Consider the following 13,366-nt stretch of genomic DNA (forward strand, 5'->3'; position numbering starts at 1 on the left):
TAACGTTCTGTGTTAATTTAGCTGCTTTCAGCCAAGGCGGCGGCTCAGGCGCCACGCTTTGGCAGCAGTGCTCCTAGAAGAGGAAATCGAAGCCAGGGTACGTTCATCCTGATTGCTGCCTGCCGACTTCAGCTGCTGGGATGGTGCATCCAACCCTGGGGATAACGTCACCAAGAATGGTGGAAGAATAACAACAGGACAGATCCAGGTGCAACTAGAGAGATATGCGCAGAAACGATGTGAAGACTAGCAAGGCTGACTGTTTGCTGGCCGGGTTGGAGTAATGAGTGCCGGTAGACGGTGACGATCTGTCCAAATTCGGACCTGTCAAACAGCAAAGTCAAGTCCAATTTTCCAAATTGGTGAAATTCCCATCAGCGTCATACTTGGCATTGGTGATTAGCGAAAAGAAAACAGGTGATGTCTCAACATGGCAGGGCCTCACCCATGCCATCTGGGCTCCTGGCAAAGAGAGAGCAAGTGCAACAGTGCGATGTGTCTCCAGTGCACAGTCTGGCATCAATGGACAGATCAGCCTTTGCCAACATCTCTTGTATAAAACCTTCGAGAGCCAGCTGTTAGCCTCCAGTCTGAGCGAGTAACATATATGACCGGTTCAGAAAAGGAAATAAGGTAACCACGAACGGCATGGAATATAAATAAAAATGCTAAAACATTTACCAATGTCTTACATTCAAAATCTAGATACGGCGAGATATAGTAATCGGTAACTCATTATACTGCAAAATATCTGCGGTCAGTCCTGAAAACGATGTAGCAGTTCACAGGTCTTTTTCTCGATTATTTCGTACATTTTTTTAATGCGTTTGTCACTGACAGTCCGCACGTAGCTCTCAGCATCCAGCACGGCCATTCCATCGTGGACATCACCCATTATAAGGAGAGGTCCGTCTGTCAGGTTAATGTTTGGACAAGGGCAGTTCCAGTCCATGTTCATCATTATTACCTCCAAATGTTTGAAGTCAAAAAACTTAAGCCCCATTTTCTCATCCTTTAGCACCTCGTCCAGCGTAAACCTGGCAACTCCGGAGTCCTGTTCCTCCACAATCTCCGTCACCCTTCCCACGATGGCATAGTCGCTTCTGCAGAAGCTGGGAACTATCTTGTGACGGGGCTTGCACACTTTGCACTGTTGGCTCTTGGGAAAAGGGCAGGTCTCCTCACAAACCTCCTTGCTCTCAAAATTATTCTTGTTGCCCTCGCAGCCGCCGTAGACAAAAGCGTGGCACTGCTTCATCAGGGAGTTGTAAGCCCACCGAGCCTCCCACATCTTGCAGGGACCCTGCACAGCGGGGAAGGTACAGATATTGACTGACTCGTTGATACAAGCCAATCTGCACTCTTCGTATGTCTCAAACTGGTTCCTGCTCCCGTCGCAACCTCCAAACATGAAAGTCGAGCACCCGCCCTTCTTGTGGTCGTAGAACCATCTCACATGTTGGCGACCACATTCCCTCTTGTCGGGATCTTTAAAGCACTCTCCCGATGGGAATGGCTGGGTTTTCCTGGGAGGGGTCTCTCCGGAATGTTCTCGTCTGATGACTGATAAAGGGAAGTCTGCTCTCAGGAGGCCAGCAGCGTTCCTCGCAGTGCACGTGTAGATCCCCGCATCCTCCTGCTGGGTGTTGTAAATAACCAGCTGGCCGATATTGGTGACCACCACGTTGGCGTACATTTGGTCAGGTCTCATGATGATATTTTCCCGGTAGTCGCTCTGTTTCTCCCAGGTGATGTCCGGCCTGGGGCGTCCACTGACATCACAGTGAAAGCTCACTGTGCCTCCAATGTAGACAGACTGGTGGAATGGGTTGGTGTAGAGAGCTGGAGGGGTGGAGTCTTCCAAGGAGGTTGTGGACGTTGGGTTAACTGTGGTTTCTAAAGGCTGGGGGCTGGTGTTGGGCCAGGTGATGTGGTACCTGCAGGTCACCACCGTCAAGCTGCTGCCCCTGATGCACGCCTCTGCGTCCATGTAACATTTATTGTAGTAGGTCAAACCATCCGAGGCACAGGTGAAATTGGGCTCCTTCTCACACCTGTCCTTGCACTTACAGATGGGCTGTCCGTCCCAGATATCGCACTCCGAACCTTGCTGAGTGCACACGATCCTCTCACACGTCGCCTCTTTGGGGATGTCCAAGGACGCTAAGCTGCCGTCCGCAAACCTCGCTGCGACACAGCTCTTCAGGCCACACACGTTGGTGCAACACTTCTCAAAGTTCTGACAATTCTGAAATCAGCAATGGACACAACAGTTAGTTCAACAGGAAGCGACTGAATACTGACCACGGATAGATTCCTAACGCCACTTTCTCATGGAGCACTTTGTCGATCTACTGAAAGAAATCTCACAACACCAGGTTAAAGTCCAACAGGTTTATTTGAAATCACGAGCTTTTGGAGCGCTGCTCCTTCATCAGGTGAGGGATGAAGGAGCAGTGCTCCGAAAGCTCATGATTCCAAATAAGCCTGGTGTTGTGAGACTTCTTACTGTGCCCACCCCAGTCCAACGCCGGCATCCCCACATCATAGATCTCCTGAGACCTCGCAGCAGAACCAAAGGCACCTCATGCTACTGAAAACAATTTCATCAATTCTGCGAACACCATTTAAGTCACATACAGTGAAATTTCCAGTGAATCTGTGCCCAGTGCCCTGGGGTATAAGATTCAGAGTAAAGGAATGAGTTAACTCAAGTGCACGTTTGGTACATGTGTAATGTGGAGCCCTTGTGGTGCAGTGGTAGCTAGCACAGGGGAACCTGGGGCTATATATGTATATATATATATATATATATATATATATATGTATATATATGTGTAAAAATCAGTGAAGGTGGTAGGGCAGGTTGAGGAAGCAGCTAATAAAACATGCTTGATCCACAGCTGTAATAAACTACAAAAGTCAGCAAGTTAGGAGGGAGTTCAGGTGTTTCTAATGTGTTGGTGCAGACTCAATGGCGGAAGGGCCTTTTCGGTGGTGCATGATTCTATGATTCTATGCCAAACGCTTATGAAACACTGGGTGGAATTTTTACGGCCAATCCCACCATCGGGGTTTTCCAGTCACGCCGATGTCAATGGGTCTTTTGAAAAGCTCGCCGCCACCACCCCCACCGCGGCTGTAAAGCTCCGTCCACTGGTTCAGACTTACCTGGAGTATTGCGTCCAATTCTGGGCACCCCATTTTAGGAAGGGCGTCAAGGCATTAGAAAAGTTGACAGAAAAGGAAACTGGGGCTGTTCTCCTGGGAGAAGGGAATTTCGAGGAGATTTTCCTGAGGTGACTGGACGGATTAAATAGAGAAAGACTTCACCCATTGATGGAAGGATCGAGAAAGCCAGAGGACACTGATTTCAGGTGTCAAAAGGAGCCTGCGGCAACATGAGGAAAATTGTTTCACACAGCGAGTGAGGTCAGCATCCGAAACTCACTGCCTGAGCGTGTGGTTCTGAGATTCAATCATGGTTTTCAAAAGGGAATTGGATAATTAATTGAAGATAAGAAAAAAAATTGCAGGGCTACAGGGAAGGAGAGTGGGGGGTCAGCACTGATTAGCTCTTACAGAGAGCCTCATGGACAACACAGTCTGAATGACCTCCCTCTGGACTATAACCATGATGTGATTCCATGAATGTCTGGCTGTTAAACTGGGTTCAAAATGAGTGTAAAATTAAGCCCACTTTTTCACATAGAGCAAGATGCATGTGAGGAAGAGCCAGTGTTTTACTAATTTCCTAATTTGTGTACTCTATAAAGGCTAGGATCCTGGATGTTTTATTAACTGCTTTCTCAACCTAGCCTGCAACTCTTGATGACTCTTTCTGGTGTTTTCTCATTATTTTTGAGCGATTTTGGAATAAGTACATTTATATGTGTAACCTCACTGAGACCTGTACTGTATATTTTATTTTTTGACTGCGCTTTTATAGCACTAATATAAGTCGTATTAAAAATTGACGAGCTATGCCTAATATGAATAATAATGGTTGGGTGGCTTGAAACTTTAATTTTCATGCTTAGAAACGAATTATATTGTTTGAGCTCAGAACATTCCTCAATCCTGACTGCCTCAGGACCAGACTCGATCCAGTTCGCCTCCCACCATCCTTGTAATCACATAATGCAATGATAATGAAGCTGTTAACAATTAGTCTCCATCGTTTGGTCTACAACAAAGCCAGATATAAAACAACAAAGTTCCCGGTGCTCGCTAGCTTTGGAACCCAGAGGTCCAAAGCCACCCATTCTCCCGGACCAGGCTACATTTATCACATGACATTGCCTCAAATTAACTCAGCTCCCGTATCCCAAAATACTATTCCCTGAAAGGGATCCAGTACTTTGCATTGTCATTTAGTTTATTTATCATTGTCACAAGTAAGCTTACACTAACACTGCACCCGAGAAAACCCATGCAGACTCCGCACAGACAGTGACCCAAGCCGGGAATTGAACCTGGGTCCCTGGCGCTGTGAGGCAGCAGTGCTAACCACTGTGCCACCGTGCTGCCCAATGATCAATACCGATATTGTACGATAATTTTAACCTTCTGGTGTATCCTAATTGGCAGGAAACTGAGTGAAACTGGACGTTGGACAAATAGGTGCAAGAATGGATGGAGTTTTGGAGTGTTAAATATTGCAGGCAGCAAAATTCTTTATCAGCATATTAAACCAAGTGTAGCAAAACAGCCTGGGTTCAGGAAATACCCCCTCACAATTGGCCAAATCTTGGTATGTCAATGCAATGTAAGTAAGCCACCCCTAGCTTGAAGGCTTCATGTAGATTTAGGTAGCTGATCTGGGACAGAGCAGTAAGGAGGAGGGGCTACAAATCAGTTTTGGCTAAAGAGCAGAAGAATTTTATCTTCCAAAATTCCCTAGATGCTGGAAAAGTTGGAAAATAGCTAATATAACAGCTGTATTGAAGAAAGGAGGGAGACAGAAAGCAGTAACTATGGACCAGTTAGCCTGTCATCAGTCATTGGGAAAATACTAGAATCCATTATTAAGCAAGTTGTAGGAGGACATTTCAAAAATCTTAATATAATCAGGCGGAATCAACATGATTTTGTGAAAGGGGAATAGTGTTTGATTAACTCATTGGAGAGTCCTTTGAGGGAATAACAAGGAATGTGGATAAAGGGGAACCTGTAGATGTGGTGTGCTTAGATTTCCAAAAAGTCATATGATAAGGTGTCACAGCAAAGGTCATGATGGAAAATAGGAGCTCAATGGTGTAGGGGGTAACATATTAGCAGAATTGGATAGCTAACAGGAAGCAGAGAGTAGGGATAAATGGGTAATTTTTGGGTTGGCAGGATATGCCTAGTGGAATGCCACAGAGTTCAGTGCTGGGACCTCAAGTGTTTACAATCTATCAATCACTTGGATGAAGGACAGCTAAATTTGCAGATGACAAAAAAAATAGGTTGGAAGGCAAATTGTTAAGAAGACATTAAGAAAAGAATCTGCAAAGGGATATATTTAGGCGAAGTGAGTGGGGAGAAACTTGGCAGGTGGAGCATCATGTGGGATAATTGCATTAGTAGCAGTTCATAGAAGGTGCACTTTACTGATTTCTGGGGTGAGGGGTTCTGTAGAAAGGTTGAGCAGGTCGGGCTAATGCCCATTGGAGTTGTCGTGGTTACGTACAGACACTGAATTAATACCTTAATCTTTATAGACTTCAAAAAAACCCTGTTAAAATCAATCGAGGAGTGGGAAAGGAAGGATGAGTCCTGGGAGTGACCTCCCTCCCAGTCATAACAGAGTTTAGAAGAGAGGAAGAGCTGTTCAGCCAAGCTTCCTGCCAGGGTTTGACTTGTGGGCACTAAGAGATCTGCCATTCTCTCATGTTTGTAACCCTGATGTCGAGAACACTGCCCCCAACACAGCAACCCCCTTGCCCCCACAACCTTTCCTGATTCCTCCACACTGATTATCCAACATCTAGAATTGGATGAAAAGAAATGTCTTCCAATAAACTGCAGCCATTGTTTTCAGTCTCCACTCCAGACATCCATCCATAGCTACTGACTTCATCCCTTGCCCTGGCAACAAACTGAGCTTAAACCAGTTTGTTAGCAACCTCAGTGCCACACATAACTTTGAGATGAGCTTCCAACCTCACGCTCGCACCGTCACTACGACTGCCTTTCCCGCCTCTGTAACATTGCCCAACTTTGTCCCTGTTCTCAATTCATCTGTCACTGAAACATTGGTTCATGCCTTTGCTAACTGTCAACTCCTGGCTGCTCTCCCACATTCTACACTCAGTAAACACCAGATGATCCAAACCTCTGCTGCCTATCAATGTGCTGCAAGTCCTGTTCTTCCACCAGCCTCTGTGCTTGTTGTCCTACACCGGCTCCCAGGCAGGCAAATCCCTCCATGGCCTCACCCCTCCCTATCTCTGTAATCTCCCACAACCCTCCCAGATATCCACAAATAATTTAATTCTTAATTTAATGCTGTAATTTAATAAATTAATTCTAGCCTCTGGTGCACTCATAATTTTAATCGCAGTTGATGGCCATGCCTTCAGTTGCCCAGGTCTCCAGGCTCCGGAACACCCTACCTACACCCCTCTTTCTCACTCCACCTCACTTTCCTCATTGTGACTCTCCTCAGTCACCTCTTTCAGAAAACATTTGGCCATCTGACCTACTGTCTCCTTATGAAGCTCTGACGAACGGTCATCATGACTCATAGAATCATACAATCCCTACAGTGCAGAAGGAGGCCATTCGGCCCATCGAGCCTGCATCAACAACAATCCCACTCAGGCTCCATCCCCGTAACCGCACAGATTTACCCTGCTAATCCCCCTGACACTAAGGGACAATTTAGCATGGACAACTGCACCTAACCAGCACATCTTTCAGACTGTGGGAGGAAACCAGAGCACCCGGAGGAAACCCACACAGACATGGGGAGAACATGCAAATTCCACTCAGATGGTCACCCGAGGCCGGAATCGAACCCAGGTCCCTGGCGCTGTGAGGAAGCAGTACTAACCACTGTGCCACCCCAAACATTAGCTCTATTCTCGAAACGTCGGCTCTATTCTCACTCCACAGATGCTGTCAGACCTGAGAGTTTCCAGTATTTGGGGCAGCACGGTGGCACAGTGGTTAGCATTGCTGCCTCACAGCGCCAGGGACTCAGTTTCATTCTTGGTTTGGATCGCTGTCTGTATGGAGTTTGCACATTCTCCCCGTTTCTGCGTGGGTTTCCTCTGGGTTCTCCGATTTCCTCCCACAGTCCAAAAGACATGCTGGTTAGGTGCATTGGCCATGCTAAATTCTCCCTCAGTGTACCCAAACAGGCGCTGGATTGTGGCAACTAGGGGATTTTCACAGTAACTTCATTGCAGTGTTAATGTAACCCTACTAGTGACACTAAAAACAAAATAAAGTTTTCTGTTTTTGTTACGGCTGCCTTATGTGGCTAGATGTAACGCTTTGTTGGATGAAGCTTCAGTGAAGGGCCCTGGGATGTTGCCTTGTGTTATAAGGCGTCATATAAATCCAAGTTGTTGTGGAGCAACATCCAGAACCTGACACAAAGCAACTACGAGCAAAGAGAGAACAACACCTCCCCCCCTCCACCCGCAATGAACAAGAGGATTTCATTATCTATGGCAGTAGGGTAACTCTGGAGCATGAGAGGGGCATCAGCGTGGGTTTGAACTGTACAAATGTTTATGGACTGGGATTTTCCCAAATAAATAATTCCCCCGCCGTCAGTTCCCTGCGATTACAATGAGAATTTAGGAAGTGGAGGAAAAGTCATGCTCGGATTCACCAAAACAAAAGGTCGGACGCTCCTTGCTTGAAAGAAAAGTGTGGATTTGGAAACCCGGAGTGACCCAAAAAGAAAAGTGTCCCACTCAAAGCATCTGTCAGATCCTGAAACTACCGTTTCGAGACAGGGGAAGAACGCTGAACAAAGGAGAACCGCGTGTGCTCAGTGCCTGAAACTGAACCCTGCTCGGTTTCACAGGGGAGACAGACAAAAGTGGTTTCCCCCCAATGAAATTTGGACTGATTTCTCAGCTAGACAACGAACAAGAAATTAACACTCATCTCCCCCCCCCAAACTTGTTATCATTAATTGTTACTTTGATGAGAGCAATTGCAATTTCAGGACAGATCAACATAACTAAAATGTTTCCTTTTTTTGTTTAATTCTCTAACCTCGTCGATGTTGCATTCTCTCTCGCAGGTGCTCTGTGCATCCACCCACAGGTTGGGGTTGAGCTGGTTAGGACAGGCGCCGGGATAGGAGAGCTTTCCTCGGGGGAGACTGGCCCCTCCGGCCAGCCTCAGCAACCCTAGCAAGATCACCAGTGTCCTGAGCAGGGGCTGCATTCGGCCAATCCTTTCAATCATCAGTCCACTTCTGCAGCACTTTAACAAATGACCACCTCCATGCAAAAACACCAGCATTTTTTCCCCCCCTGCAAAAGTTTCCTTCCCCCCACCCCCCCTCCCCTCAAAACTTAATAAAACTTGAATAAAGAGAAAATATTTTTTTCTAAGAGAATTGAAAGTCAACGATGAAGCAGCTATTTTTCTTTTGGAAAAAAAAGGGCCATTCATTGGGTAGTGGGGCATAGACAGTGTGTAATCTGAGCAGGCTCCATTCACATGGTGAAAGTGGGAGGTGGCTATTTCAACTTCAAAAAACCTTTTTTTTTCTTTTGACCCAGACTACAACCCCCTGTCTGGCCAACACAACTGGGCAAACATGACTGGGGAGCCCAACCTTCTAGCTAGACAAACGTTAGAGGGAGGGGAGGGGAGGAGAGAGAGAGAGAGAGGTCAATGAATATAACAACCAGTCTGGAACTTAAATGCAAAGGTGTGTGTGTGGCTATTTTAAATCTGCAGCAAAGCTCTTTGACAAGAGTTAACCCTAACAGAGGGCCTTCAAGGATATTAGACTCAGGAAATTGATTTCCCCCAGACACAACATTGCCTGAAGTTAAGCAGAATCAGAGGGGAATATTTCTTTCTCTCTCCGTGAGACAGTGACAGAAACGTGCAAGTGATTATCGGCACCAAACCCCCCTCCTCCCAAACCGTGACAACAGTTTATAAACACAGGACTGGAGGAATTCCTGTAAATGCAGAGGGATTAGGGACTGTCAGTTCCAGGCCAGTCGCAAGGAACTTTTAAGGGGAGACTTTGGGAAGGGTTAATAAAGCCCTCCTGCCTAAATATTACAATTATCTTGCCTTTAATCAACTTCTTCAGGGACCAGTCACGTTGGAGAAACAAAGAGCGATATCTAATTTCTTCTTGAAATCACACAACATTTTGGCCTCAACTACATTCTGTGGTAGTGAATTCCACACATTCACCACTCTCTGGGGGAAGAAATTTCCCCTCACCTCAGACCCCTAGCTCTGGACTCTTCCACCATTGGGAACATTCTTTCTGAATCTGGGATAAAAGCAAAATATTGCAGATACTGGAATCTGAAACAAAAACAGAAAATGCTGGAAAATCTCAGCAGGTCTGACAGCATCTGTGGGGGGAGAGTAGAGCCAATGTTTAGAGTCTAAATGACCCTTCGTCAGACTGGTCTTGACTGGTAAGGGGTCAAAGGTTACGAGGAAAAGATGGGAGAATGGGGATGAGACACATATCAGCCATGATCGAATGGCGGAGCAGACTCGATGGGCCGAATGGCCTAATTCTGCTCTCATGGTCTTATGATACAGGGATAGCATTTCGGCTTTGAATGACAAAACGAACACTGGTGCGCACCGGGTAGTGAGCTGTGTCACAGACAGTACAGTGGTAGCTGTGTGCGTTGAGAGTCACATCTGGTGATGACCAGATCCAACTCATGCCAATGCCCTGATCTTGGATGTCTCCAGGACATCTTGTGGCATAGTTTGTTCTGAAAGAAGGTGGTAGCTACACAAAGCTCATAGTAGCAGCAAAGCTGCAAAATATTGGGAAGGCAATGGCCTAGTGGTATTAGCACTGGGCTATTAATCCAGAAACTCAACTAATGTTCTGGGGACACGGGTTCAAATCCCACCATGGCAGATGGTGGAATAAAAATATCTGGAATTCAATAAAAAAAACCTGAAATTAAGAATCATTCTTTCTGGTTGTATCACAGCTTGGTATGGCTCCTGCTCTGCCCAAGACCACAAGAAACTACAAAAGGTCGTGAATGCAGCCCAATCCGTCATGCAAACCAGCCTCCCATCTATTGACTCTGTCTATACATCCTGCTGCCTCGCAAAAGCAGCCAGCATAATTAAGGACCCCACGCACCTCAGACATACTCTGTTCCACTTCCGTCGGGAAAAAGATGCGGTCACCTACCAACCGACTCAAGAGCAGCTTCTTCCCTGCTGCCATCAAACTTTTGAATGGACTTACCTCGCATTAAGTTGATCTTTCCCTGCATCCTAGCTATGACTGTAACATTACATGCTGCACCCTCTCCTTTCTTTCTCTATGAACGGTATGCTTTGCCTGTATAGCGCACAAGAAACAATACTTTTTACTGTATACTAACACACGTGACAATAATAAATTAAATCAAATCAAAATCTACTGATGACCATGAAACCATTGTCGATTGTCAGAAAAACCCATCTGGTTCACTAATGTCCTTTAGGGAAGGAAATCTGCCGTCCTTACCCAGTCTGGCCTACATGTGACTCCAGAGCCACAGCAATGTGGTCGATTCTCAACTGCCCTCAGGCAACTAGGGATGGGCAATAAATGCTGGCCAGCCAGCAATGCCCATGTCGCACGAATGAATGAAAAAAGTTCAAATATTCTTTGTCCCTTCTCATTTATCTTTCTTCGGCCATGACATCGGAGGTAGGAGGGCTATGTTTCATGATCCACACCCACTTTGCCATTCAAATCTCCCAGTATGTCAAATGTTCTGATTTAGGGATTTTGCTGATAGCAGTGTCAATCTCTTCACAGAACTGATGTTTCACCTCTGTGATGGAACACAGCGTTGGAGTACATATACTCATGAGGTTAACTGGCCAAGTTTGAGTTGAGAGGTAGATGGTAGCAATAGTAGGAAGGCAGATTATTATCTGAATGGGTATAAATTGAGAGAGGTGGATGTTCAGCGAGACCTTGGTGTCCTCATGTTTCAGTCACTGAAAGTAAGCGCGCAGGTACAGCAGGCAGTAAGAAGGCAAATGATATGTTGGCCTTCATAGCAAGAGGATTTGAGTATAGAAATGGGGCTGTTTTACTGCAATTGTATAGGACATTGGTGAGGCCACATCTGGAGTATTTTGTGTAGCTTTGGTAGGTACATCACATCGACTGAGATCATAGATCATAAAATTCTACAGTGCAAAGGAGGCCATTTGGTCCATTGAGTCCGCACCGACCACACTCCCACCCAGGCCCTATCCCCATTACCCCATGCATTTACCCGAGCTAGTCCCCCTGATACTCAGGGGCAATTTAGCATGGTCAATCCACCTAACCCGCACATCTTTGGACTATGGGAGGAAACTAGAGCACCCGGAGGAAACCCACGCAGACATGGGGAGAACGTGCAAACTCCACACAGACAGTGACCCAAGCCGGGAATTGAACCCGGGTCCTTGGCACTGTGAGGCAGCAGTGCTAACCACTGTGCCACCGTGACTTGTTGGATGGATGGCACACATGGTATTTTTTGGAGAGCAGTCTGGGTGGGGGGATTGTTGGGGTGTGTGGAGGGGGAGACATTTCAGTGCCCTGGCAAGCATCCAACCCTCAAATCCCCATACCATTGACGCTGATGATTAATCAATCATCCCATAGCTGTTTGGGGAACATTGCTGTGTAAAAGCTGGATGGATGACTTGCTGAACAACAGTGATTGCAATGCAAGAGAAGAAGCGATTCAATTGAATGTGAGACGATTTGGCATACTTCCAAGAGACTTGAGAAGGCACAGTGTAAATTCAAATTCTTCCCTTCTTGAATGAATGCAGTGTCACATGGATGTATCAGAGCGTCGTTTGCGGTATCGATCAGTAGCAGCAATCAGGTGAAAGTATTTCACATCTGGTTGACTCGAAGCTGTGTTGCGAGCAGAGGCTGATTGTGGCCTGGGTTAAACTCCTGGGCCACGTTCATTTCTTATCTCCAGTGGGCCAGAGTCCTGCACCAGCGTGGCTTTCCAAAGCTATCAGGTGTGAAAGATTTTAAATAGATTATTCTGTCTGATAGATGTTGAAACCCTTCTCTCCGCGCATTTAAAAAGAAATCAAAGTTCAGGTGGATTCTGCTCTTTAACCCCTTAATACCCACTTTTTATTCGCAACTGGTTGCATTCGGATTCTCATTCACTGACCAAGGCTTTCCTTGACATAAAAGTGAAAATTGTGAAATATTGGATAAAAGCAAATTACTGCGGATGCTGGAACCTGAAACCAAAAAACCCTTTGACAAAGGGTCATCTGGATTCAAAATACTTTTTCTCTCCTCACAGGTGCTGCCAGACCTGCTGAGATTTTCCAGCATTTTTGCTTTTGGATTGTGAAATATTAATGTTTTACTATTTAAACATGAATCAGTCCAAAGATTTTGATTTGATTTGATTTATTATTGTCACATGTGTTAGCATACAGTGAAAAGTATTGTTTCTTGCGCGCTATACAGACAAAACATACCGTTCATAGAGAAGGAAACGAGAGAGTGCAGAATGTAGTGTTACAGTCATAGCTAGGGTATAGAGAAAGATCAACTTAATGCAAGGTAGGTCCATTCAAAAGTCTGATGACAGCAGGGAAGAAGCTGCTCTTGTGTCGGTTGGTACGTGACCTCAGACTTTTGCATCTTTTTCCCGACGGAAGAAGGTGGAAGAGAGAATGTCCGGGGTGCGTGGGGTCCTTGATTATGCTGGCTGCTTTGCCGAGGCATCGGGAAGTGTAGACAGAGTCAATGGATGGGAGGCTGTGGAGGTAGAAGCAAAATGCTGCAGATGCTGGAATCAGAAACAAAAACAGAAAATGCTGGAAAATCTCAGCAGATCTGACGGCATCTGTGAGGAGAGAATAGAGCCAACATTTCAAGTCTGGATGACCCTTCGTCAGAGCTGATGAAGGGCCACTTAGACTCGAAACGTTGGCTCTATTCAGTCCCAGTAAGAAGTTTAACAACACCAGGTTAAAGTCCAACAAGTTTATTTGGTAGCAAAAGCCACAAGCTTTCGGAGCCTTAAGCCCCTTCTTCAGGTGAATGGGAATTCTGTTCACAAACAGGGCATATAAAGACACAAACTCAATTTACAGAATAATGGTTGGATTGCGAATACTTACAGCTAATCAAGTCTTTAAGGTACAAACA

General features: G+C 45.9%; 2 protein-coding genes across 2 annotated transcripts in view; one reads left to right on the forward strand and one right to left on the reverse strand.

The window, feature by feature from the left end:
• Positions 1-13,366, forward strand: part of LOC144479684 (sphingosine 1-phosphate receptor 3-like) — a 408,647-nt gene that overhangs the window by 44,612 nt on the left and 350,669 nt on the right. The gene's annotated exons all lie outside the window — the stretch shown is intronic.
• LOC144479771 (WAP, Kazal, immunoglobulin, Kunitz and NTR domain-containing protein 1-like) lies at positions 758-8,472 on the reverse strand. Its single transcript, XM_078198811.1, has 2 exons — positions 8,221-8,472; positions 758-2,248 (listed from the first exon to the last, which is right to left on the reverse strand). The coding sequence occupies exons 1-2, from the start codon at positions 8,470-8,472 to the stop codon at positions 758-760; spliced, it is 1,743 nt and encodes a 580-aa protein (XP_078054937.1).

This window comes from Mustelus asterias, chromosome 26 (genome assembly GCF_964213995.1).
Source record: "Mustelus asterias chromosome 26, sMusAst1.hap1.1, whole genome shotgun sequence".
NCBI lineage: Eukaryota > Metazoa > Chordata > Chondrichthyes > Carcharhiniformes > Triakidae > Mustelus > Mustelus asterias.

Bases quoted from the DNA above. Each gene is read 5' to 3' on its own strand.
- LOC144479771 (XM_078198811.1), bottom strand. From the start codon at position 8,472: ATGCTGGTGTTTTTGCATGGAGGTGGTCATTTGTTAAAGTGCTGCAGA. The intron at 2,249-8,220 runs GTTAGAGAATTA...TGCTGATTTCAG, and splicing joins GAGAATGCAACATCGACGAG to AATTGTCAGAACTTTGAGAA.